Below are 27,819 nucleotides of genomic sequence, written 5' to 3'. Positions count from 1 at the left end.
TTGAGTTTTTCCAGGTATTTTTGTTTTTGTTTTGGATTTCCAGCATCTGCAGTTTTTTGCTTTTATCTGATCCAAATATCGTCCAGTCTCTAACTCTGCTTTGCCTGAAGGTTAAACTTGGTCTTGATTGCCCATATGCAATGCGATGAACCAATATTACATATATCAAAAATCTTACATCTGCAAACACTTCTTGTCAACGGTTCCATTATACACTTATAAATGGAAACTGTCGCTGTAAAATTATAACATTATAATTACACCTGGTCAGTGGTGATGCTGTAATGCCTTGATTTTGCATTGTAGTACAGGCTGAAAATGGGAGCAAGGAAATACCTACTTTAATTCTATTTCTCTGCTTCCCAAATTTCCCTAAAGCTTTTCTATTCAGCTAGAAATATTTACATAAAACCAAAGTATTGCAAACAAAAGGCCAGAATGTATGAATTTAATAAGGGGATTGAAATATATCTCCATGCCCGATTTAATTACCCCTACCCTTGCTTCACAGTGAGGCTATATTTGATATTTACTCCCCATGTGCAATGTTACAGGTGAAAAATACTGATGGTGCAGACACACATTGCTATTAGGTCATCAGATTACTGAGAATAGACCAGTGGTACCTGAACCTAAATGCAGCTGCATGCCTAATTTAAGTTTCTCTCCCTTCCACATGATCATTTTAGATTTGATTTCAGTATTATCCAGTGACTTTCCCAAGAAGTAGAAACTTGACATATGGGCAATCATATGCATAAATCCACACAAGTGCACTGAAGTCAATTTGAGCTGTTGTAGCTGCTTGTTAATCTTGGCTCAAGATCCAAAAGATCAAGCATGAATTTGTGTGTTAGTAAAGCGTGAAGTCTGGACTGGGTTATCACACACCACAGGGGATTGATTAGAATATCAAACAAGCTTTAAAATATACCAATGGTCAGTAAGTAAAAAATATCCGCAAACCTCATTAAATTGTCATTTCAAATATAAAAAATATTTTCCCTACGTTCTAACAAAAAACTTCGATTCATAGCATTAACCTAGTTTTCTATCTCAGATGTTGGAAGGTCACTTGTATATATTAAACAATTTTGTTTTTATTTTGGATTTTAAGCAAAATGTTTTTCATTCCCAAAATATTTTTTGGTCATAACTGTCCATCTGAAACATTCTAAAATCTGAAGAACTGCAACTAATTGCAATTTAGAATAGAGTTAGAGATTCAATCCTCAATCAGCCAGAGTCAACATGGTTTCGTAAAAGGGAAATCATGCTTGATTAATTTATTGGAGTTCTTTGGAGAAAGTAATAAGCAACATGGATACAGGGGAACCTGTGGATGTGCTGTACTTAGATTTCCGGAAGGCAGTTGACAAGGTGCCATATCAAAGGTTATTACTCAAAATTAGAGCTCACAGTGTAGGGGGTAACACATTCGCATGATTTGATTGGTTCTTCAGATTTCTTCAGCATCTGAGATTGAAAACTAGGTTAATGCTTTGATTAGAGGCCTTTTGTCAGAACATGGGGAAAACATTTTATTTTATATTTGAAAGCGACAATTTTATAAGGTCTGTGGATTTATTTTACTTACTGACCATTGGTATATTTTTAAAAACTTATTCGATATTCTAATCAATCTCCTGTGGTGCCGAGAGAGTAAAGTCAAAAGATACATTTGAAAGGAACATTATGCCATGTAAAGTAGAATATAGATGTGTGCCCCTTTCAGGCTAAAAGATCCAATGACTCTGTGTACTTATAATGAATAGGAAGGACACACTGTTTTCAAGTTAGCAAAATGAAAGCAGTGTGAAAGTATATTGGAAAGAGGGAGCTGAAACATGAGATTTTTTTGGACCTGTAAGAAAGTCAAGGGTTGGGGGTAGAAAGTCTAAATTATGCTTATTATAAGGATTGAGATAAAACAACATTGTTCTATTTGTACCTAGCTTGATTCTGTACTCTTGCTTTTTTGTTTATCTTTTGACTTCTATGAAGTCTTAGTTCTTGAAAATGAATGTCAGGTTTGGGAGTCAATCAAATGGGCAAAATGACTGAATCACGGGTAAACGATAAAACCGTGAACAATGGGATAAATTCAATGGTTAGAGTATTACAACAGAAAAAATTTGCATCAAGTGCATGATAACCCGGTCCAGACTTCACACTTAACTAACACACAGTAAGTTCATGCTTGGTATTTTGGGATCTTGAGCCAAGATTAATAAACAGCTACAACAGCTCAAATAGAGGATTGGTTAGCTAACAAGAAAGAGAACAGGCAAAAATGGGTCATTTTCTGGTTGGCAAGATGTAACGAGTGGAGTGCCACAGGGATCAGTACTGGGGCCTTAACTATTTACATGAATGACCTGTACGTAGGGACCAAATGTATAGTTGATGATACAAAAGTAGGTAGGAAAGTAAGTTGTGAAGAGGACATAAGGGCCCTGCAAAGGGACAGATAGGTTGAGTGGGCAAAAATTTGGCAAATGGAGTTTGGAATGTGGAAAAATGTGAACTTGCCCACTTTGGCAGGAAGAATAGAAAAACAGTATAATATTTAAATGGAGAGAGATGGCAGAATTCTGAGGCACAGAGCAACCTGGGTTTCCTGGTACAGCAAGGGATTAGGAAGACAAATGGAATGTTGTGGGAATCGAATAAAAAAAGTAAGAATGTTTTGCTACTGTTGTACAGGGCATTGGTGGGACCATATCTGGAGTACTTTGTAGAGTTTTGGCCTCTTTATTTAAGGGTATAAATGCTTTAGAAGCAATTCAAAGAAAGTTCATTCAACTGATACCTAGGATGGCAGGTGGTGTGTGCGTGTCTTTGGGGGGGGGGGGGGGGAAAGACGGGGAGTAGAGTGAGAGGTCATCTTATGAGGTAACATTGGACAGGTTGGACCTGTATCCATTGGAATTTAGAAGGTTGAGAGGTGATCTTATTGAAACATAGGATCCTGAGGGGACTTGATAAGTTGGATGCTTCCCTTTCAGAGAGAAACCAGAACCAGGAGAGAGTTTAAAAATAAGGGGTCTTCCATTCAAGACAGAGATGAGGAGAAATTTTCTCAGAACGGTCATGAGTCTTTGGAACATTCTTCCCCAGAAAGTGGTAGAGGCAGGTCATTGAATACTTTTAAGGCAAAGGCAGATAGATTCTTGACTAACAAGGGAGTCAAAGAATGTCAGGGCTAGGTGGGAATATGGGAGCCACAATGAGATCAGCTGTGATCTTATTGAATGGTGGAGGAGGCTCAAGGGGCCAAATGGCTACTCCTGATCCTAATCATATGTTCGTATGTACATATTCCCTCAGAAAGACTGCAGCAATATCTGACTTCTAATTTTCCCAAAGCATTATCTCAACACTTAATGGAAGATTGAACAGAGATACATACATGTATCAATGGTTTGTCTAAAGCAGGCTCTGGCTTAATTCTTCATTCTCCAAGGCACTATCTTATACTACATTCTTCAATTTACTTGGAGATCGCCCATTCTTCAGATGGCCCATAAGCCTTACTCCTTTTCCTCCCTCTTTCTCATGCACCTGCCAAATCGAATTAATTTGACTCTAGCATCTAGCAAACTTTTGAATGAGCTTTACCACCACAGTGAACTAATCTCTCTATAGCATGAATTGGCAACTTGGAAATTACAGACTTGAGTTAGCGAATTAATGCTAACTTGAGCCCAGTAGACAAAGGACTCAGTTAAAAAAAAATCAATTGAAGGAAAAACTGTTTTTACTCAAACTGGCCAAACCCCTGTCATTTTGCCAATTGTGCAGAACTCAAATCACTTGCATGCACCATCATCTTGATAAAAGAATTACATGACCATTCTCAAGACCAGATCGATACTGGCTTTTTGGAAACTCAAACAAGTGTGAGGGACTCCCCAGTGGGCTGAACAGTATTCTGCATTGTATTACGGATTCAAAACCACTTAAGCACCATAAGTGGTAGTATAAATGCAGACTTTATAAGACTTTTAAAAGTCTCTACATGCCCCATATCTATATTGTCCGTCAGTATATAATAAAAGTCTACATTTAAGCCACTACGGGATTTGTGAAGCCTCAGTCACTCAGCAGAATTAGTACAAATCCTTCCAGAAAAATATATCTTCTTTACATTCCCTTAATTCGCAGGGCAGACTAAAAACTCAAGTGATTCTCTTGCACTAATTCCTAAAGCATATTACTATGAGGCTGCAACAAGCCTGCCTGTTTTGCCTACTCATGTAGATGGTATGAGTGTGTCAATTATATAGTATCTGTGTTTAATAATTTATAGCAAAAATCTGCAGGGTCAGCATAATTACTTTTGAAGCTGCCTTACTTTGAAACTTTTTGGGTACTGAAACAAACATTACAAGTTTTGCTAGAGTAGTTTTCAACTTCTCACAAAGGAAATGCTCTAAACTGTACAACTATGTGACACAGTTCTGTCCTTTCACCGCTAGAAAAAGATTTTAAATTCAGTCTAATCACTCTCCAAGAACTATAAAGGTCCTTGGCAATCTTTTCAAAATAAATGGTTTGCCTCATCTATTTGCGTTTGCATTGCATTGACCTTGAAAGACCAAACTCATACCAACGAAATGACAAAACACATGCCTCAAATTGTTTCAAGCAATTGGCAAATGTATGTGGCTTTATACTCCAAAGTTGATATAACCACTGAGTAAAATATTTCACACAGTTGTTAGTAAATGCTTAAAAAATATTGCTGCTCCGACATAAGCTAGGGAATGTGGCAGTGACTGAGCGAAGAAGAAACCATGCATGGAAGAATGATTGGCAGTAAGTTAGATGACACACATCCTGGAACATTTGCAGAATTAACCCATGCTTTGCTTGATATTTTTCAGGGCTCCAAAAATACTACAGAAAGTTCAAGGGCAGACGGTTGGTAAATATTAATCCAAAATACAAAGAGAGTATCGGATCAGGCTGATAATTATAGGCCGGTTACTGAACATTTAGGGTGTTAAGAATGCCTGTAGGGCATTCTAGGGAATGCTACAAGTGGCAGTCAGTACAACTTTCAGAAGTAACACATCCAGGTGTTAGAAACTTACTGGATTTTTTCTCAGCTAATCGACAAGGATATTTTCTAATCCCAAAGGGTCTGTTACTAAATTCCTAATGGGAAGCCAGTAAGGAAGCTTAATGTTGGTTAAGAAGTGGCTTGGTAACAGGGCATGGTGAGCTGTGACCAACTGAAAATGCCCTGCCTGGGAAAAAGCGATGATGTTTCATCAGAATCTGTTCTGTGCCCTTTGCTATTTGCAATACCTGTGGATGATACGGAGTAGATGCCTTTACCTGCATTAATAGTACTAAACGTGCTGATGACAAACTACTAAGTGCAGGTTATAATTGAGCAGATGGACTATCTTAGATTTGAACTCATTATGTATATGAGCTGAGCTTCTTTGACAATGGGTATAAGATTAGAAGACTGAAATCTAAAACTCACATAGTTAGAGCAAAGTTAGAAATTAGAAATCCTAAATAGTTAGTGGCTATGCGGTATAAACTCCCAGGCAATACACTCGATATGAAGTCAATTGGTACCTTTGAGAAGGAGCTAGATCAATATCTTTTGCAATGGGTTACACAGATGGGGTGACAGGATACAGAAAATATTATTCCTTAAAAGAGGGGAAGTCTGCTACAGAATAATCAGACTCTGGACCAGGTACAAGTAATGAACCGAATGACCTTTCTTGCTCTAGATTGCATGTTCTTTTGTTAGCTATACATGTTGCATACACAAGCATGACAAAAACAACCACAAAACAAAGTCAAGGCAATACATTGTTTCCCATGCAACCTCACCCATACAGTACCAAATACAATTGCCAGTTCACGAAGAAACTGGATGAAATAAGCACTTTTAAGGCTACTTATATTTGAAAACTGCAGCCATCAGCAAACAGTTGGCACTCTTCCTATCAGCTGCAAGTGGAAATACAAACTGTCTTATATATTTTATTCCAGTTTCAGCAGGGATCTTATATTTTCTGTGGAACTGCTGCCAACTTGTGGTTCCAATTCTCCCAGTGCTCAAGATGGAAAGGTGCCAGATGGAGCAGCAAGCAGGGGAAAACACAGGGGACACGTGTAGTAACACTCAAAACTGGCAATGTAATTATACTGTTACATTTTCAAAAGAGGTCCAGGGAAGTAAAGCTCAAACTGACCTCCATAAGCTCATGCATACACTCCCCACCTTTATGCTGAAGATTGGTGACTCACTATTATCATCACTAGAAGGAAGGCTATCTGGCTTAGTTTACTTTTAACACAAAAACAAAAATTGTTGGAAAAATTCAGCAAGTCTGACAGCATCTGTGGATAGAAAGACAGAGTTAACGTTGAGTCCAGATGATGCTTCTTCAGAACTAAAGAGAAGTAGAAATGTGGTGAAACGTATACTGTTTAAGGTGGGGTATGTCAAATGAAGCTGGAAAGAAGGCCAGTGATGGGTGGAGGCCATTAAGAGATTGCAAAAGATGTCAAACAAAAGATCAAAGGGGTGTTGGCGGTGGTGATACTGGTTAAAGGAGGTTCCTTCCTTGACCTCTGTCTCAATTTCTGGTGATAGACTGTCCACCAATATTCATTACAAGCCCATCAACTCCCACAACTACCTCAACTACAACTCCTCAGACCCCACTTCCTGTAAGGACTCCAACCCATTCTCTCAGTTCCTTCACCTCCGTCGCACCTGTTCCAGTGATGCCACTTTCCAAAACAGTGCTTCTGACATGTTTTCCTTCCTTAACCTAGGTTTTCCACCCATGGTGGTTGACAGGACCCTCAACCGTGTCCAACCCATCTCCCGTGCCTCTGCCCTTGCACCTTCCTCTCCCTCCCAGAACCATGATAGGGGCGGCCTTGTCCTCACTTATCACCACTAGCCTCCGCATTCAAAGGATCACCCTCCACTATTTCCACCAACTCCAGCATGATGCCACCACCAAATACATCTTCCCTTCACCCCTCCTGTCGGCATTCCATAGAGACCATTCCCTCCAGGTCCACTCCTCCATCACCCCCTACACCTCAAACCCCTCCCACGGCATCTTCCTATGCAATCGCAGAGGGTGCAACACCTGCCCTTTTACTTACCCCCTCCTCACTGTCCAAGGGCCCAAACACTCCTTTCAGGTGAAGCAGCGCTTCACTTGCACTTCCCTCAATTTAGTCTACTGCATTCACTGCTTCCAATGCGGTCTCCGCTCCATTGGAGACACCAAACACAGAATGGGTTATGGCTTTGCGGAACACTTTTGGTCTGTCCACAAGCATGACCAAGACCTCCCTGTTGCTTGCCATTTCAACACATCATCCTACGCTCATGCCCACATGTCCATCCTTGGCCTGCTGCAAAGTTCCAGTGAAGCTCAACGCAAACTGGAAGATCAGCACCTCATCTTCCGATTAGGTACTTTACAGCCTTCCGGACTTAACGTTGAGTTCAACAACTTCAGATCATGAACTCTCTTCCTCCATCCTCATCCCTTTTTGATCCCCTTTTTACAAATATTTATTTTTTAATTTTTATATATATACACATTTTTTTCCCACGTATTTCTATTATTATTTATTAAATTTATTTCTATTCATTGTTTTATCCCCACCTTTTAGCCTATTTTGATCTTTTTTCCCCCACACTGTCCCTTCCCTCCACCCCACCCCCATTAGGGCCATCTGTCACTTGCTCATCTGCTTCCTACTCTTAATGTCACCATTAGCACTTTCTTTAGCCAATATCACCACCATCAACACCCCTTCGACCTTTTGTTTATGACATCTTTTGCAATCTCTCCTTTGCCTCCACCTATCACTGGCCTTCTATTCAGCTTCATCTGTCCCATCCCCTTTAAACAATTTATATTTCACCACATTTCTACTTCTCTTTAGTTTTGAGGAGTCATCTGGACTCGTAACGTTAACTCTGTCTTTCTCTCCAAAGATACTGTCAGACCTGAGTTTTTCCAGCAATTTTTGTTTGTGTTTCAGATTTCCAGCATCTGCACTATTGTGCTTTTATCTTAGTTTATCTTTAAAGTGGACAACTTATCACAATTCATGAGATCCACAATAATGCAAAATTCTGATCCAGTTCAGCCTCCAAAAATTAGTTCCCACATTAGTGTGATCTATTGTTGAAAATCTAGAAATGTAGGAATAATTCAAGCATCCCCAATAGTATTAGAAGATCATATCTCCAACCAGAGTCCAATTTACTGGCCTGGGTTTGTGACAATTTCGTTCTCACCTACACAGATGTTTAAAAAATAAAGCAATTTCTGTTTGTGGCCTTATGATTGACCAGCATGCTAGCCACACTCCCTATATAGGTCACAACACAAGAAAAATATGCATCACTGCATTATTTCATCCAGATATAGTCATTTGCAGACCTATTGGAAGCACAACTAAAACTCACCAGACATTTGTGATGGTCTCAAGCATTACTATTGTAGCTACTGTATCTCTTCGATAATAGTCTCATTGATAAAACTGCTTACAAATTTAATTCTCTGCGGGTATTGCCACTCCATCTTACTTATCAAGTAAAACGCTCAAATGAAATTACTGTAGGTCACAGAGTATGTCGACGACCTTGGAAAAATCCTTCCAAAAATAGGCAGTATAAAACGTGAGCCTGGTGTTGGTATAGACAGTTTCCATTTTGAAATGTGAAAAAAAAACAACTGTAATTCAAATTGATTAGTGCCATGTTTTATCTAATGAAATTATTCTACAAGATAGCTTGAACCACAATCATAACGTTCATTGAATTCATCCTGAGTCACTTTGGCTATGGCATCATCGTAAGGATCCCACTCAGGATCATTCCCATCGCAACAAATCACTTTCCTCTCCATTCACCGAATTTAATACTCATTTTTTGAACGAGTTTGTGCATGAATAGCATCCCGCGATTTGACGACGGAGCCGCACAAAACATCATGCAGGGTAATTCCACTTTTTGTGAAGGTTTTTGTTATTATCCACCTATTCTGTTTGGTACTAACACGATCCTTGAAAGGCTCGCTGAAACACATCCAAAGGTTAAACTACGGATGTTCGATCCCCGGTATAACTGCAGCTTGGGTGATCATTCTTCACAAGCAGCTCTTGATCTCATCGGTTATACGGGATCTGAGCATATCTAACAATAAGCTGCATGCTCTGCAAAGGCCACCAGGATGCTTATTCTACAGAGCAATCCACAACTTCGCTCCATCCTCATCTCTCCAACCGTTGTCATGGAAATGCACAAAAACCCCTGCATGAAACTTGGTTTCTGGCATGGTTTTATTTGTTCCATCAACCATGCAGGCTAGTACCATCTTGAATCTTGTCTTCCAGTGTCCTGTGATTTTCATTAGAAATGTTTAAGCCTTTCCATTCCAGTTTGGTTGCTGGGCATAGTGAAATTCACAGGGGTTTCATCCATGTTGCCCATTTGACATAAAAGTTATTTGTGTTTTTGCCACTCATGAATTTCTGGAAACTGGACATTTTGGCATGGAGGTCTTTTGGTTGTCTTCTGCCATAACACCAGGCATTTTGTAGCCACATCCATAAAGTGGCTACACCACCTAGTTGATCTGAAATCTTTTCTGGACTTGGTTTGATTTGGCCCACTTAAGTACGTATATATGCACTGAATTTCTGGTGATGTAACCATTCTGATGATTTGAGGACCTACCCTGATACATGCTTCTCAAGATCAGGCCAGTGGCTGGTCCTTGTTCTCATGGCACATTTGGTCTTGGGCATCTTTTTTCAGGATGGATTCCTTCTTCCATTCTTCCCACACTGCAGCAGAGTTATTTGAAGAGTCTGCAAATGTTGTATCTTTTAGCTTGAAACTAGCTTTGCACTTCATTCTTTTTGTAGGAAAACCCATTTCTCTTCATCGATCACCATGCGCGGTCTGCTGTATGAGCACGTCTTCAACTCCTGCACATCATCTTGGCAACACAGCCTGTATTGTCTGCTTGATTGCATGTGCTGACAAGGTCAGTATAAGTCTAAGCAATGTACTTCTGAGCTGAAAAATTGAGGCCAATTCCTAATGTAGGTATAGCCCTAAACATGCATATTTAGCTGGGAAATAAAATCGGGGGTTGGGGGGGGGTCAACTTATACACCAAGAATTGGCCTAAATATGCATTTTGGCATTGAAAAAATTGGGTCGTCTATACTGGTCGACTTACAAACGGATTTACATACTAGAATGGCAGCTTTTTCTATGAGCATACGCAGATAGCCATTTTGCTTGATAGATTCACAAAAAGCTGTTCATAGTTGATATTATTTAATCATTATTTTTCTCTACATGCCAAAATAAATCTAAAAAGTTTTGAACTACATCCCTCTTAAAGCTTACTACCTTCTGTTTAGACAATTTAATATGGATATTTAGATTGGGGAAGTTAGAAAGCTTCAAAATATGAAATAATTGAATTATCAATGTCCACATATTATCTATCTCACTCCTACTACTGCTAGAACTTGCAGCCATCTGTAAATCCCATTCCAAGACTTGAGTGTATAATCTATGGTGACATTTCAGTTGCAGAGTGTTGCTAGGTCAAAATCCTGAATTTCATAATTTAATCATAGAACAGCACCAGCACAGAGTACAGTGATGCAAAGTGGCAGCTCAGCGCCACATATTTAGAACCATTATCAGCTCATCCACACCCCAAGAACAAGCAAAAAATGCTAGAAACATTGCAATATTGCAAAATAGGGACACTTAGATGACTCAAAAAATCTGAATATTGACAGTTGATCAAAATCTAAGTTTTTTTAATCGTCATAAGATTGTTACCCGAACACTTAACAAACATCAGGAAATTATCCTTCTACAACTGCTGACAGTGGTTAACATTGAGTATACGTGTAGCTAATGCAATACACAGCCTGCATATTTAGGGTAAAAGTGAGACACAAAAAGCTTGTGGTGTTATGATGTTAAGTGAATTTTTCAGGCTTATACAAGCTTTTTGTCTATACAGAGACCTCATTTTCAGCCAGGCCGACTCGTCTACCCTAAATGTTAAAACAGGTGTTCCAATTACACTGATGTTTTTATTCTTTTTGATTGAACCAATTAAACTAAATTAACAAATTAGGGACAAATTAACAATCTAACTGGTCTGCCTCACCTATTGGACAAATCAGATCACAGAAAATGTCATGAACCAATCAACTAAGTGAACTTATGGTGAAGTTCCAGCGAAGCCAAAAGTAATAACGATATGGCTGATTACTTGTGGGGAAATCTACAGAGGAGCAGTGGAGGGTGTTCAAAAAGGAAATGGGGAGGGTACAGGCTCAACATGTTCCCTCGAGGGTGATAGGAAGGAGTAACAAGCCCAGAGAACCATGGATGACCAGAGATATTCAGGTTACGACGAGAAGGAAGAGGCTTTTAGCAGGTACAAGGGAAGCAAATCAGCAAAGCCATTAGTGGAGTACAGAAAGTGCAGGGTGGAGCTTAAGAAAGCAATTAGGAGAGCAAATGGGATTTGAGATAGCTCTGGCTGGTAAAGTAGGGAAAATCCCAAGATATTCGATAAATATATCAATGGGAAGTGGATAACCAGGGAAAGAGTAGGGCCCCTAAGGGACCAAGGGGGCAATCAGAAGACATCGCTAGAGTGTTGAATGAATACTTCACAGCCATCTTCACCCAAGAAAATGAGGATGAAGGTATCAAACTCAGAGAGAGAGACTGCAAAGTTCTTAAGCAAATTGATATAGGGAGTGACAAGGTATTGGAGGTGTTGGCAGGTTTAAAAGTGGACAAATCTCCAGGTCCAGATGATTTGTGTCCCAGACTGCTAAGGGAGGCAAGGGAGGAGATCGCAGGGGCTCTGACCCAAATTTTTAATTCCTCTCTGGCCATGGGAGAGGTGCCAGAGGACTGGAGAACAGCTAATGTGGTTCCACTATTTAAGAAGGGTTGTAGAGATAAGCCAGGGAACTACAGGCCAGTGAGTCCCACGTCAGTGGTAGGGAAATTATTGGAGAAAGTTCTGAAGGAGTATCTATCTCCACTTGGAGAGGCAAGGTTTGATCAGAGATAGTCAGCATAGCTTTGTCAGAGGGAGGTCATGCCTAACAAATTTGATTGAATTTTTTCAGGAGATGACCAGGTGTGTAGATGAGGGTAGTGCAGCTGATGTAGTTTATATGGCTTTCAGCAAAGCCTTTGACAAGGTCCCACATGGGAGACTTATAAAGAAGGCAAATGCACATAGGATACAGGGTAATTTGATAAGGTGGATTCAAAATTGGCTTAGTTGTAGGAGGCAAAGGATGATGACAGAAGGATGCTTTAGTGACTGGGAGCCAGTATCCAGTGGTGTACCACAGGGATCTGTGCTCAGTCCCCTATTTGTCATTTATATAAACGACATAGATGATTATGTAGGGGATAGGATTAGTAAGTTTGCGGATGACACAAAGATTGGCCGGGTTAACAGTGAGGTTGAGTGTCTTGGGCTACAGGAAGATATACATGAGATGGTCAAATGGGCAGAATAAGTGGCAGATGAAATTTAACCCTGAAAAGTATGACGTGATACACTTTGGAAAGCGTAATTTGACAAGGAAGTATTCAATCAACGGCATGACACTGGGAAGTTCTGAGGAACAAAGGGATCTTGGCATGTGTCCATATATCTCTGAAGGCAGAGGAGCACGTTAGTGGGGTGGTGAAAAAGGCATATGGGACACTTGCCTTTATTAATCGAGGCATAGATTACAAAAGTAGGGAGGTCATGTTGGAGTTGTATAGAACCTTAGTGAGGCTACAGCTGGAGTAGTGTGTGCAGTTCTGGTTGCCACATTATAGGAAGGATGTGATTGCACTGGAGGGGGTGCAGAGGAGATTCACCAGGATGTTGCCTGGGATGAGACATTTAAGTTATGAAGAGAGGTTGGATAGACTTGGGTTGTTTTCTTGGAGCAGAGAAGACTGAGGGGCAACCTAATCGAGGTGTACAAGATTATGAGGGGCATGGACAGGGTTCCCCTTAGTTGAAGGGTCAGTCGCAAGGGGGCATAAGTTCAAGGTGAGGGGCAGGAGGTTTAGGGGGATGTGAGGAAAAACTTTTTTTACCCAGAGGGTGGTGACAGTCTGGAATGCACTGCCTGGGAGGGTGGTGGAGGCGGGTTGCCTCACATCCTTTAAAAAGTACCTGGATGAGCACTTGGCACGTCATAACATTCAAGGCTATGGGCCAAGTGCTGGTAAATGGGATTAGGTAAGTAGGTCAGGTGTTTCTCACGTGTCGGTGCAGACTCGATGGGCTGAAGGGCCTCTTCTGCACTGATTCATAATAGTTTCAAGTATTTGCAGGGATTGCAACTGGTAATGAAATGTGACTAGGTATCTCATGCAGTTCAGGAGACAACCCTATACACTCAAGCCCCTTCACAACAATGATTCATACATTTGTATTTCAGTATAAATGCAATCAAATTAAATCCAACCTAGGATTTCTGTCTTTATACGCTATGGCCCATCAAATGCAATCAAATTAAATCCAACCTGGGATTTCTGTCTTTATACTGTGACTCATCCCTAACCTTATCAGATGGGAGCAATTGCTTCTAACTGCATACCTGTTAAAATAACCTGCTGTTCCATTCTCTATTGAACACCGGTGCCGTGAATGTGTATAAGGCATTGCCACTCCTGATCCACCACAATACATATTCCAATTGAAGTTTCAGCAAAGTGGCATGAATTTGTCACTAGAGAATTGAGAAGTGCAATGCATAGTATAAAATATGGTATTTACTGTCATTGCAATAAATTCCAGCCCATCAAGTTGAGGATACAGCTCAAGTTTCTAAGTGCTGAGAAAAAGCTGGAGAAAGCAAGCATAATGTTGCGTTGCCAGCAATTCTGGAACCTGTTGTTTTATCTTCTCCCTTAAAATATTTAGGAGGAGAAAAGGGTTGCCAGAGCTCTTTTTGGATTTTCCGGAGCTCTAATGACAACTACAGAACAGAAATAAAAACCTAAAAACAAGGATTTCCCGCAAACCATCCTTACTAAAACACACAAATAGGACACCAAACCTGTATTCAGGGAAACAAGCAAGCAGGCAACAGGGTTCGAAAGAATGAAACTACACACATTCCGATTGAGCAAGTTGGGAAAAGTGCATGAAAAAGATTTACTGGGCAGGAGATGGGAATAAAGAGGAAAAGAGAGGAAAGAGAAAATGATTTGCTAGGAGGAGATTTTTTAAAATGTATTTTTCCCCACCATATCAGCTAGCAAGATGAAGGCAGCATAGAACTGGCTACAGGAATGGGGTTGGATATGTTGGAGTTATGGATCTATATGAATGTTTCAGGGTGAGGTCAATGATCAGATGCAACTCTTCCACAACCCCAGAATCTCATCTAGGGGACAGCACAACTAGGAGGAGCTAGCTGTCCAATAGGCAGTGCTTCCTGTTCGAGCGTCAAATTAAACCAATCTTACTGCAAAAAACTGTGTGGCTACCTCTTCCAGATAAAATAAACTTACTGATTCCCTCTACCACCTCACGATCCACGCCATCCACAAGACCCATCAGTGTCACCACTCTTGCGTTGGAGTCTAAAGACTACAGGTTCCCACTCCAGAGACTTGAGCACATAATGCCAGACTGACAGCTCAGTGGAGTGAGAAGTGCCACCTTGAGCATTAGGTGTTTAAACAATGCTTTCTCAGATGGGCATAACAAATCTAAAAGAGCAGGGGAGTTCTCCTAGTGTTCTGGCCAATATTTCTCTTTCAATCAACACCTAAAACAGGTTACCTGGTCATTTATTTCATTGCTGTTTGTGTGTGCTTGCTTTGCGCAAATTTGTTGCCATATTTCCTACATTAAAACAATTACTAAACTTCAAAAGTACTTAATTGCTTGTAAAGTGCTTTAGGACATTTTGAGTTCAGGAAAGATATTCTATAAACGCAAGCTTCTCTTTCTTCTATTAGGAATGACAAGAAAAAGGTTCTGGGCTTTTATACTACTGTTCACTGTACTTGGTTGAGGGATAAATATTGGCCAGACCACTAGGTGAGCTTCCTGCTCTTCTCTGAAGAGTGCCATGGGATCTATGTTCTCCCAAGAGGGCAGACCACAACTCTGTGCAGCAGTTTTGCAACAAAATGCCAGCTTAGTTTGTGTACTCAAGTCACTGGAGTGGAGTTTGAATCTATGGCCTTCTAACTTAGAAGTGCATGTGCTACAACTGAGCCACAACTGACATTTTTGCTGAACCAAACAAGACAAACATGAGGTGGAAGCAGCAAGCGCATTCTTCTTTTTTGGAGAGGGGACGGGGTTGGGAGAGAATGTCATCTGTTGGAGAAGGGAGGAAGAAGAGACCTGTTCTCAAGGGAAGGGTGAATATGATAATTTTTATCACAAACAGAAAATGCTGGAAAAACTCAGCAAGTCTAACAACATCTATGGAGAGAAAAAAAGGAGTTAACATTGAGTCCTTATGACTCTTCTTCAGAGCTAAAGAGAAGTATAAATGCAATTTATACTGTTTAAGGCAGGTGGAGCAGGTGAAGCTGGATAGAAGGCCAGTAATAGGTGGAAGCAAAGGAGAGATTGCCAGAGATATCATGGACAAAAGGACAAAGGGGTGTTAACAATAGTGGTACTGGCTAAAGGAGTTGCTGATGGTGACATTAAGGTCAGAAAGCAGAGTGTGATAATAGAAGGACAAGGTCCTGGGTCAGTCATCTGACCCATCTCAACACCTTCCTCTCCCTTCCAGAACCATGATAGGGGCCCCCTAGTCCTCACTTTTCACCCCATGAGCCTCCGCATTCAAAGGATCATCCTCCGCCATTTCCGCCAACTCCAGCATGATGCCACCACCAAACACATCTTCCTTCATCCCCCATCGGCATTCCATAGGGGCCGTTCCCTCCAGGGCACCCAGGTCCACTCCTCCATCTCCCCCAACCCACTGCCACAGCACCTTCCTATGCAATCGCAGAAGGTGCAACACTTGCCCCTTTATCTCCTCACCATCCAAGGGCCCAAACACTCCTTTCAGGTGAAGCAGCGCTTCATTTGCAGCTCCTTCAATTTGGTCTACAGCATTTGCTGCTCCCAATGCGGTTTCCTCTACATTGGAGAGACCAAATGCAGAATGGGTGACCACTTTGCGGAACACCTTCAGTCTGTCTGCAAGCATGACCCAGACCTCCCTGTTGCTTGCCATTTCAACACCACATCCTGCTCTCATGCCCACATGTCCGTCCTTGGCCTTCTGCAATGTTCAAGTGAAGCCCAACTCAATCTGGAGGAACAGCACCTCATCTTCTGATTAGGCACTTTACAGCTTTCTGGACTTAACATTGAGTTCAACAACTTCAGACCATGAACTCTCTCCTCCATCCTCATCCCCTTTTTTATCCTTTTTTCAATATTCATTTTCATTTTTGAATTTTTATTTTTTCATTTCATTTTTTATCCACTTATTTTTATTTTCATTTTTATTCATCGTTTTAAATAACCCCCACCTATTATCCTATTTTCAATCTTTTTTCCACCACCGTCCCCTCCCCCCACCCCATCCCATCCCCACAAAGGCCATCTGTCACTTGATCATGGTTGGTCTTTCCAGAGTGCTTACCCTTGTCTTATTATCACATTCTGCTTTCTGACTTTAATGCCACCATCTGCACCTCCTTTCGGCAGTACCACCATCATCAACACCCCATTGTCCTTTTGTCCATGACATATCTGGCAATCTCTCCTTTGCTTCCACCTATCACTGGCCTTCTATCCAGCTTCACCTGCTCCACCCCCCTTAAACAGTATAAATTTCATTACATTTTTATTTCTCTTTAGCTTTGAAGAGTCATAAGGACTCAAAACGTTAACTGTTTTTTCTATCTCCACAGATGTTGTTGGGCCTGCACAGTTTTTCCAGCATTTCCTGTTTTTGTTTCAGATTTCCAGCATCCGCTGTATTTCGCTTTTATCTTTTGTGATAATTTTTATGTCCCCCCACCCCCCCCTCCCCTCCTCTGAGCCATTGGCTAAGATTTGTTGTTTTTTCCAGTCTCCAGTTTTCTAACCACTAAAGTGGACAGTGGCCATGGCTTTCCACCTCTATTTCTGAGAATTCGTGAGAGTAGACATTGGGCTTGCAGCAACATTGGAGGATTCAGAGCTGGACGATGCAGCTGTGCAGTTACTTAAGATGGTACAGGATTCAGGAATGAGAAAGCTGCTTCAGCTTTGCGTACTCTACCATTTACTTTTTAACACATGGTCAATCAAGTTGGAAAGCGTAACATATTGGAATGGCAAGAGCAAAGCGTACAGTGGAAAATAATGAGCAAAGTCACTTCGAGAAAAAGTTGGCGATAAAGGAATTTGGGGTAGAGAAATACTGACAACCTCTAAAAGGAGGGTCACAAAACCAAAAGCATCCATGAACTCTCATGAAGAATTAGCCCCCAACGACCAAAAAACAAGTATTATTTTTCCTTTCAGATACTAACCGACCTGCATTCCACTGCTAGCTGGTTCCCATCTCGCTTCAGTTAATGCACAGTCGCTGTGGGAAGGTCACGGCCGCGGGTACATTTCAGACGCGGATTCCGCCGCCTCAATTAACTTCTGTTCTCTTAAACGACAACTCTTTTAGTAATAAAGCTGCAGAAGTGCAGTGAACGTGGGCGGACTCTGTCTCTGCCCCAACCTCCTCCCCCCCGCCCGCCCGCCCGCAATAGTCACTTGCCCAGCCTGTGCCTAGGCCTCAGGCTGGTAACCCCCTGGAAGCGCAGCAAAACGGGCCAATTCCGTTTTCCCCTCCCCAGCACATCGAATTCAAACTTACGTTCCCCGACGAGCAGAATCCTTACGTCTTTCCTCATTTTTGCCTCCAGACCTGGTCCCACTCGAGCCCGAAACGTGGAGGAGTTATGGACCGGTCTCCTCCCGGGAGGAGCCTCCGAACGATGGGATTTAGGCCCAGGGAAACGGGAGTCAGGCCCAACCAGGCCGCGCGCCGCTGATCTATTTTCTCGACAGATGAGGGAGGATAAACTGCCGGCGGATATCCCGGGGTGACCGTCGGGCTTCCTGGCGAATAAAACTCCCCATGCAGCCCGGCTTCTCTTCACGCCATACTCCAGTCTAAACACGGTTGTCACCACCCCCAACGCCGCACATGCGCTCCCGCCGCAACCGCGCCCCCTTGCCGTTCCTGACGCGCGCGCGCGCGCTCCCGCCACAACCGCGCCCCCTTGCCGTTCCTGACGCGCGCGCGCGCGCTCCCGCCACAACCGCGCCCCCTTGCCGTTCCTGACGCGCGCGCCCCCGCCACAACCGCGCCCCCTTGCCGTTCCTGACGCACGCGCGCTCCCGCCACAACCGCGCCCCCTTGCCGTTCCTGACACACGCGCGCGCGCTCCCGCCACAACCGCCCCCTTCCCCCTACCCGCCCCGCCAACCCCCCCCCCCCCCCTCCCCACCCACCTCCTCGCGCGGCCGATCCCTGCGCCACGCGCTCCCTTGGAAACGCCTCAGACGCGGCGAAGCGGCTGTCCGTCCAATTCCGGTGCGGCCCCGCACATCGGACTTCGACAATCCAGCCCTTAGCCTTAGACAGCTAACCAAGTCTCCCAGGTGCGATGCAGTTTATTTGTCCGGCTAGGTTTACGATCTCTTATCAAAGTCGATCTCAGCGTTTATGGTTTATCCGGGTTAATTGTACATCAAGAACACCAGAAGTCCCGGGAGCCTGTCCTGTGCCATTCGCTGAGATCATGGCAGATCTTCAACCTCAACTCCGCTTGCCCACTCGATCCGCATTCCCTTGGAGTCCATGAATCTAGCGTCGCCCTTAAATATGGTAAACCAGCGAGCATCCCCGACCTCTGGAAACTTCCGAAGATTTACAACCATCTGAGTAACCCTTTACCCACTGAGCCAACGAGGAACACTTTTTACGCAATCCTTAGGTAAAAAAATAATCTTCGGAAGACAATTAAATAGCTATGGTGCAGCACCTGGGAATCAAAACAGAACAGTTCATGCAGGTGCCTTTGCTTATGTAAAGAGATGAAATGCTAATGGCTCCAGGAAGCAAGCGTGTGTAACTTGTTGCAGAGAGGTCACTTTTACCATCACCTCTTGGGAGACACTGGTGGAATGGACCTTCTTGCCTGTTACAGAACTGACTCGATTTTCATTTTCATTGAAATGAATGGAATTAAAAATTAGGAGGGTGTTACAACCATGTGGGAGATCAACATCAGGTTATTGCCCAATAAATTGATGGCAAAAATCACTCCCCTGTGTTTTGTGAGCTAGAACAGGAAGTGCCTAATCAAATAGCAGGTACTTTCCATCCACCAATATGTGTTTTCAGGGCAACTAGGGTTGAGAAATAAATGTGGTTTTTTTTCACCATCACCCATATTCCATAAACAAAACAAAAAAAAAAACATGCTAATTTTGTGGCAGTGTCAACTGATAGATAGAGTACAGGAAATACTGGAAAAAGCTTTGATTATTGTGGCTGAGATTTAAAATTATTAATTGAGCTAGCATCTACTGCTTTTTTGTGGGAGAGAATTCCAAACTTCTACCACCCTTTGTGTGAAGAAGTGTTTCCTAGCTTTTTTCATTAATGCCTGAGCTCTGATTTTAAGGTTATATCCCTTTGTCCTAGATTCCCCTTTAGAGAAAAATGTTTCTATTGTAAGGCACCTCTCTTTCATATGAGGTATTCTTTCTGCAAATTTCTGCTGAATGCTTGCTATTTCTCATTTATTTGCAAAGGCATTTTGTCATGAAGGGTGGCATCTGTAGTGATAGGCTGGGTGGGGTGAGATTCAAATCTTCTGGGGAATCTAAGATTGAAACTCTACTTTTTGTATCCAGCTGCCTTTCAAATTTTTTTTAAGTTTATATATTGATATGATCCTTGGCCAGACCCCCAAGTTTTTGGTAAGATCCGGTTAGGGACCAATAACGTTTTGTTTAAAGTGAAATAAATTCAAGACAGTTAGTAAGTGAATAAAACTGCAAGATTCCACTGGTTTTTGAACAAACAAAAATAAACTACTATACAAGGTTAGAAGTATAAAATAATTTACAATATCTATCTTACACTCTAACATTCAGGGCAAGCATGAGGTATATGTGAATTAACAGGCAAGCTGTTGCTGAACACACCACACTGCACAATAAACGACAGAAGCAATCAAAACAGATTCCACAGATTTCTCAACAACTGATCCAGAGGTCAGTAACACTGTGAGTCAACCAATCTCACTGAAACTCCAACTCTCTCATGAGGAATTCCAATCTTCACCTCAAAGATCTTGCCTTGAAATTCTCTCCAAAAGTCATTCCAACTTGGATGGCTTCAACAATGGCCCACTTTGCAGAGTTTCAATCTCATCTCCTGAGATTCCATTCCCCTGGACTCCTGAGTCTACACACAAGCACAACTTCAGATCTTTGGCTGTGCCAAGCAGAATTTTACTGTTCCAAAATATTTATTTATTTATTTATTTATGTACCTTTGCCCCAACGGCCTGCAGCATGGAGTTATCAACCTTCAGCTGCCTTTTCCACTTAACATCTATTCCTCCCAGCTTTTTTCATGTTTGGAACCTGTTTCTCTGTTCCTCTCTTTTTCCTTAACAACTGGGACCCATTCTGTCCCCTACCTGGAACTTCCTTTTGGGACCTCTCCCTGTCCCCTCTGCCCTTTTTAGAACATCTACCTGTCCCCTGCCTGGGATACTATTCTTTTATGGGGCTCTGCATCTGGTCACCTGACCTGGATTTTCATGCCTTTGTTCCCCTCTTTATGTGCAGGCGAGCTGGGCATGTCTTGAACATGAAGAAATTAAAGATGCAGATCTACTGAACTGCACATGTGTAGCCTGCTCCAGGTCTGCACATGTGCGGGAAGTCTGATGTTTGTCAGGAGTAGAAGTTCCCAAACTCCGAGCTCAACAAGATAAGTATAGTTTTCAGAACTGTATGCACAGCACAATGATGTATATTATATTCAGATGAACCATTATGTCACCTGTGTGACATTTGTCATCAGTGTGATGTAATGATGAAAGGGTCTTCTCTGTTCCAAATAAAAAAATGCCCAACATTCTTTTACAAGGACAATGTTCCTGCAATATAATTTTAAAAAAAAACCTCCCAACAGTTATCTTCGTGCTGTGCAATGGTGTCCTTATACAATGGAGCAGCATGATAGAACTGGATGCCTAAATTTCCACACAAGGTATATTCCCAATATCAAACAGCATGTTACAGAGAGATCCCAAAGAGCAGTGTTCTTCACAGGAATGAAGAAAAAGCAGAGGATCTTGAGTCAGTCTAGCCTATGTAAAATGAAAGAAAGGCAGAGACCAGAGAGGTGTTTGTCCATGTGCAATTTAACCAGAGAACTGAAAGAAAAAGCAGAAAATAATGGAAAATATAAGAGAAAAATATATTTAAGTTAGTAGTGGATGTCTCTACTAGGCCAGTTAATGACCCTCTTGATAAACAAGAAAATGTTTTTTAAAATGTGAAAATGGATTAATAAAACCATTAATCAACCTATCTGTTTATCAATATATTAAGAAGTTTTTTGATCAGCGAGGGGAGTCTTTGGCCTGAGTGAGACAGAGACCGAGTGAGTATATTATGAAATTTGGTTCAAAGTGGGAATTTGGTGCATTGAGGAAAGAGATGCTTTAGGTATGGCTTACTGCAAGAACTGCGACTTAGAATTGAGTGCTGGGAGTTGGGTAATTAAGGGAAAGAAGTGCTCTTTTGCTTTCTGCTTTCTAACTTGTTCAGCCTTCAGCAAGTGGTCATACTCTGCTACAGGAGAAGAAGCTAATCATTTGGTGAGTATCTCTTAAGTGACTAAGGTTTATTCTATTCCTAAGGTTCAAAATAGTCTGGCAACTGGTGGTAAGGTTAATAAAATACATAAAAACAAAGTAAAAGATATTTTTGAATAAAATAATTAAATAGTTAATTAGAACACATTAAGGATGTCAGGACAGGTGCTGTGTCACAGCTGCAGCATGTGGGAACTCCTGGATGCCAGTTTGCTCCAGGGCAAACACACCTGCAGAAAGTGTTTGGTTTGAGCAGCTTCAGCTCAGGGTTTATGAGCTGGAGGCTGAACTACAAACACTGTGATGCATCAGGGAGGGGGAAAGTTAGCTGGATTCTTTGTACCAAGAGGCAGTCACACCTCTTAGGACAGGGTCTTCTGAATTGGTAAGTGGTTAGGGACGGGAGAGTGTGACTGTAAATGAGGCAGGTAAGACTCAAGAGGGCAGGAGTGCAGGATACTCAGCCTTTACAATTGTCCAACAGGTTTAAGGTTTTTTTTCAGCTTGTTTGGATGAGAGTGAGGGCTGTGGGGTGGATGAGCTAACTGGACATGGCACAGTGGTACAGGAAGCCATTCAAGTGGGGGGAGCAAAAAGGAATGTAGTGGTAGTGGGGGATAGTATAGTCAGAGCGATTGACACCATTCTCTGCTACAAAAAGCATGAGTCCAGACAGCTGTGTTACCTGCCCGGTGCCAGGGTGCAGGACATCTGCTCAGGGCTGGAGAGGCATTTGCAGTGGGAGGTGGAAGAACCATTTGTCATGGTCCATGTAGTATCAATGACATAGGCAGGACAAAGAAGGGGGCTGTGCATAGTCAATATGAGGACCTAGCCATCATATTAAGAAACAGAATCTCAAAGGTCATAATCTCTGGATTAATACCTGAGGCACGTGCAAATTGGCATGGGACAAATCAGATTAGGGAAATGAATGTGTGGCTCAAAGACTGGTGTGGAAGAAGTGGGTTCCGGTTTGTGGGGCCCTGGCACCAATATTGGGGAAAAAGGGATCTGTACTGTTGGGATGGTCTACACTCAAACTGTGCTGGGACCGGTGTTCTTGCAAGCCGCATAACTAGGGAAGTAGAGAGGGTTTTGAAATTAATAGTGGGGGCAAAGGATCAAATTTGGGAAGATGTAGTAAATCAAAGAGCAGAGACAAGACAAAAGAGAAAGATATTATAGGAAATGAAAAACAGACCATGACAGGAAGCGATAGAGAGTACAAATCTAACAGTAAATCAACAGATGAAACAAGAGGTTATAAAAAGAATAAAAGGATAAAGCCAAATGCTCTGTATCTGAATGTACATAGCAATCGAAACAAAACAGATGAACTGAAAGCGCACATAGAAATAAATAATCACGATCCGGTAGCCATTATGGAGACATGGCTGCAGGAGTACATGGATTGGGACGAAAATATTGAAGGGTACAGGATATTTAGGAAGAACTGGAAGCAAGGAAAAGGTGGAGGGGTGGCTCTCTTTGTTAATGATGGTATGAGCGCAATAGAGAGGGACGACCTAAGTTCAGGAACCCAGGATGTGGAAACAGTTTGGGTAGAGATGAGAAATGGTAAAGGCAAGAAGTCACTTATGGGAGTTGCGTACAGGCCCCCTAACAGTAACCACATGGTAGGGTTAAGCATAAATTGAAGCTTGTTAGAAAGGCACGGTGATAATCATGGGAGATTTTAATTTACATATAGTCTGGAAAAGTCAGATGGGCAAAGGTAGCTGAGTTGAGGAGTACATTGAATATTTTTGGGTTAGTTTCTTAGAACAGCATGTTCTAGAGTCAACCAGAGAGCTGGCTATACTAAACCTGGTGTTGTGCATTGAGATGGGAGTAAGGAATGATCTCATAGTGAAAGTGCCCTTAGATAGCAGCGACCATAATATGATAGAACTTTACATTCAGTTTGAGGGAGAAAGGAGTGGGTCTGAAATTAAGTTTTTAAACTTAAATATGGGCAATTATGAGGGCATGAAAGCTGAGCTGGCTAAATGAATTGGCAAATTAGGTTAAGGGATAGGTCAATAGAGATTCAGTGGCTAATATTTAAGGGGATATTTCAGAACGCGTAGAATAGATACATTCCAACGAGTAAGAAAAAGTCCAAGGGACGGACGCACCATCCGTAGTTAACTAGAAAAGTTAACGATAGTATCAAATTTAAAGGAAAAGCATTTCATTGTGCAAAGACAGATGGCAGGCCAGAAGATTCGATAGAATATAAGGAATAGCAAAGAATGACTAAAAGACTAATAAGGGGGGGAAAAATTAGAGTATGAGAGAAAACTAGCCAGAAATACAAAAACAGAATTTTTACAAATATTTTAAAAAGAAAAGAGTTAACAAAGTGAGTGTTGGTCCTGTAGAAAGTGAATCTGGGGAATTGATAATGGAAAACAAGGAGATGGCAGATTAATTGAACAGGTATTTTGCACCAGTTTTCACTATAGAGGACACAAGTAACATCACAGAAGCAGCTATAAACCACGAAATGGAAGTGGGTAAGGAAGTCAGGAAAATTACAGCCACCAGAGAAGTGGTGCTGCGTAAATTGTTGGAGCTGCGGGCTGACAAGAGCTCGGGTCCTGATGGAGGCAGAGTCAACATGGTTTTGTGAAAGGGAAATTGTGTTTAACCAACTTATTGGAGTTCTGTGGATATGTGCTGTGGATAAAAGAGAATGAGTAGGATAAGGACAGTAAGGACAACAGGAGTCCTCAGGTTAAGGTGTTTAATTGGGGGAAGGCTAATTATAACAATATTAGGCAGGAACTGAGGAATCTAGACTGGAGGCGGATGTTTGAGGGCAAATCAACAACTGACATGTGGGGGGCTTTCAAACATCAGTTGATAAGAATTCAGGACTGGCATGTTCCTGCTAGGATGAAGGATAAGCATGGCAAGTTTCAGGAACCTTGGATAATGAAGGATATTGTGAGATTAGTCAAAAGAAAAGGGAAGCATTCATAACGGTTAGAAGGCTGGGAACAGATGAAGCCTGTGGAGAATACAAAGAAAGTAGGAAGAAAATTAAACAAAGAGTTAGGAGGGCCAAAAGGGGTCATGAAAGTCACTGGCAACCAGGATTAAGGAAAATCCCAAGGTCTTTTATACATATGTAAAAAGCAAGAGGGTAGCCAGGGAAAGGGTAGGCCCACTCAGGGACAGAGGTGGGAATCTGTGTGTGGAGCCAGAAGAAATGGGAGAGATACTAAATGAATACCTCATCAGTATTCATCAAAGAGAAGGACTTAGCGGTCAATTTGTCTAGGGAAGTGTGTGTAGATAGCCTGGATCATGTTGAGATCAAAAAAGAGGTGTTAGGCGTCTTGAAGAATATTAAGTTGGTGTCCCCAGGGCCAGATGGGATCTACCCCAGAGTACTGAGGGAGGCAAGGGAGGAGATTGCTGAGGCCTTGACAGAAATCTTTGTATTCTCACTGGTTATGGGTGAGGTCCCAGAGGACTGGAGAATGGCCAATGTTGTTCCATTGTTTAAGAAGGGTAGCAGGGATAATCCAGGAAATTACAGGCTGGTGAGCCTTACGTCAGTGATAGGGAAATTATTGGAGAAGATTCCTCGTGACAGAATTTACTACCATTTAGGAGCAAATGGGCGTATTAGTGAGAGGCAGCATGGTTTTGTGAAGGGGAGGTCGTGTCTCACTAACTTGATCGAGTTTTTCGAGGAAGTGACAAAGATGATTGACGATGGAAGGGCAGTGGATGTTATATACATGGATTTCAGTAAGGCCTTTGACAAGGTCCCTCATGGCAGACTAGTGCAGAAGGTAAAGTCACATGGGATCAGAGGTGAGCTGGCAAGATGGATACAGAATTGGCTTGGTCATAGAAGACAGAGGGTAGCAGTGGAAGGGTGCTTTTCTGAATGGAGAGCTGTGACCAGTGGAGTTCCACAGGGATCAGTGCTGGGACCTTTGCTGTTTGTAATATACATAAATGATTTGGAGGAAAATGTAACTGGGCTAATTAGTAAGTTTGCAGATGACACTAAGGTTGGAGGAGTTGCAGATAGTGAAGAGGATTGTCAAAGGATACAACGGGATATAGATCGGTTGGAGACTTGGGCGGAGAAATGGCAGATGGAGTTTAATCCGTACAAACGCGAGGTAATACATTTTGGAAGGTCTAATACAGGCAGGAATTATACAGTAAATGGCAGAACCCTTAAGTGCATCGACGGGCAGAGGGATCTGGGTGTACAGGTCCACAGGTCACTGAAAGTGGCAATGCAGGTGGATAAGGTAGTCAGGAAGGCATATGGCATGCTTGCCTTCATCGGCAGGGGTACTGAGTATAAAAGCTGGGAAGTCATGCTGCAGCTGTATAAAAACTTGGTTAGGCCACACTTGGAATATTGCGTGCAATTCTGGTCACCACATTACCAGAAGGATATGGAGGCATTGGAGAGGGTGCAGAGGAGGTTTCCAGGATGCTGCCTGGTCTGGAGGTTATTAGCTATGAGGAGAGGTTGGAGAAACTCAGATTGTTCTCACTAGAGCGACGGAGATTGAGGGGCGACTTGATAGAAGTTTACAAAATTATGAGTGGCATGGACAGAGTAGATAGTCAGAAGCTTTTTCCCAGGGTGGAAGAGTCAATTACTAGGGGACATAGATTTAGGGTGAGAGGAGAAAACTATGGAGGAGATGTGCGGGGCAAGTTTTTTAAGCAGAGGGTAGTGAGTGTCTGGAATTCGCTGCCAGAGGAGGTGGTGGAAGCAGGTACGATAGTGGTGTTTAAGAGGCAGCTCGACAAACACATGAATAGGATAGGAATAGAGGGATATGGACCCTGGAAGTGCAAAATGTTTCAGTTGACGGGCAATATGATCGGCGCAGGCTTGGAAGGCCGAAGGGCCTGTTCCTGTGCTGTACTTTTCTTTGTTCTTTGAGTGGATGCACTGTACTTAGATTTCCAAAAGGCATTTGATAAAGTGCCACATCAAAGGTTATTGCGAAAAATAAAAGCTCATGGTATAGGGGGTAACATATTGGCATGGCTAGAAGATTGGCTGGCTAACAGGAAGCAGAGAGTAGGCATAATGGGTTGCTTTCAGGTTGACAAGATGTAACAAGTGGTGTGCCACAGGGATCAGTGCTGGGACCTCAACTGTTTGCAATTTATATAAATGACTTAGATGAAGGATTGAAGGGATGGTTGCCAAATTTGCTGATGACACAAAGATAGGTAGGAAAGTTCGTTGTGAAGAGGACATAAGGAGGCTACAAAAACATATAGATTGGTTAAATGAGTGGGCAAAGATCTGGCAAATAGAGTATAATTTGGGAAAATGTGAAATTGTCCATTTGTACAAGGACTCCTCATGTTCAAAGTCTCTTTGGACTTGATTGAAATCAGAGGATTTAGTGCCCTTATAAAATTGTGAAGTATTGGGTGTGGAATGGTTGTTTGGGATCAACACAGCCACTAACTTTCCCTCCTCCCTTGTGTTTTCCAGGAGCCTCTTCATAGTGGCATAACTTAGATTGGAAATTAGACAGAATGGGAGACAGTGAACTTGCTGTCACCACTGTACCAGCTTGTGTGTTAACATGTATTAATGTCTGTTAGGGGGAAGAAAGTAAGTAAGAATTTATGGTACAGGAGAATTTATTGAAAGGGAATGAATTACTTAAAATCTCCAGGCAGACAGTGCTACCAAGCACATTAACAGTTAAAGGTTACCAGATGAACTTGCACAACCTTAGGGCCTGCAAACAACAGAAAGGCCTTGGGAGCCGGACTGGAGTCAGAGGATGGCAATAACAACTAAGATTAAGTGTGCTCTTCAACAGATAGGGGAA

General features: G+C 42.2%; 1 protein-coding gene across 3 annotated transcripts in view; it reads right to left on the bottom strand.

The window, feature by feature from the left end:
- Positions 1-18,303, bottom strand: part of LOC121293781 (mitochondrial Rho GTPase 1) — a 74,029-nt gene extending 55,726 nt beyond the window's left edge. For all 3 annotated transcript variants that reach the window (XM_041217104.1, XM_041217105.1, XM_041217106.1), the window contains exon 1: positions 17,938-18,303. In XM_041217104.1, the coding sequence (XP_041073038.1) occupies positions 17,938-17,974 (37 nt within the window). In that variant the 5' untranslated portion in view covers positions 17,975-18,303. The remainder of the gene's footprint in view (positions 1-17,937) is intronic.
- Between the last annotated feature and the right edge of the window lie 9,516 nt (positions 18,304-27,819).

The sequence above is a fragment of the Carcharodon carcharias genome, chromosome 22, assembly GCF_017639515.1.
Source record: "Carcharodon carcharias isolate sCarCar2 chromosome 22, sCarCar2.pri, whole genome shotgun sequence".
NCBI classification, from domain to species: domain Eukaryota; kingdom Metazoa; phylum Chordata; class Chondrichthyes; order Lamniformes; family Lamnidae; genus Carcharodon; species Carcharodon carcharias.
Note: the sequence above shows the minus strand (reverse complement) of the source record. Positions and strands in the feature narration are given on the sequence as shown.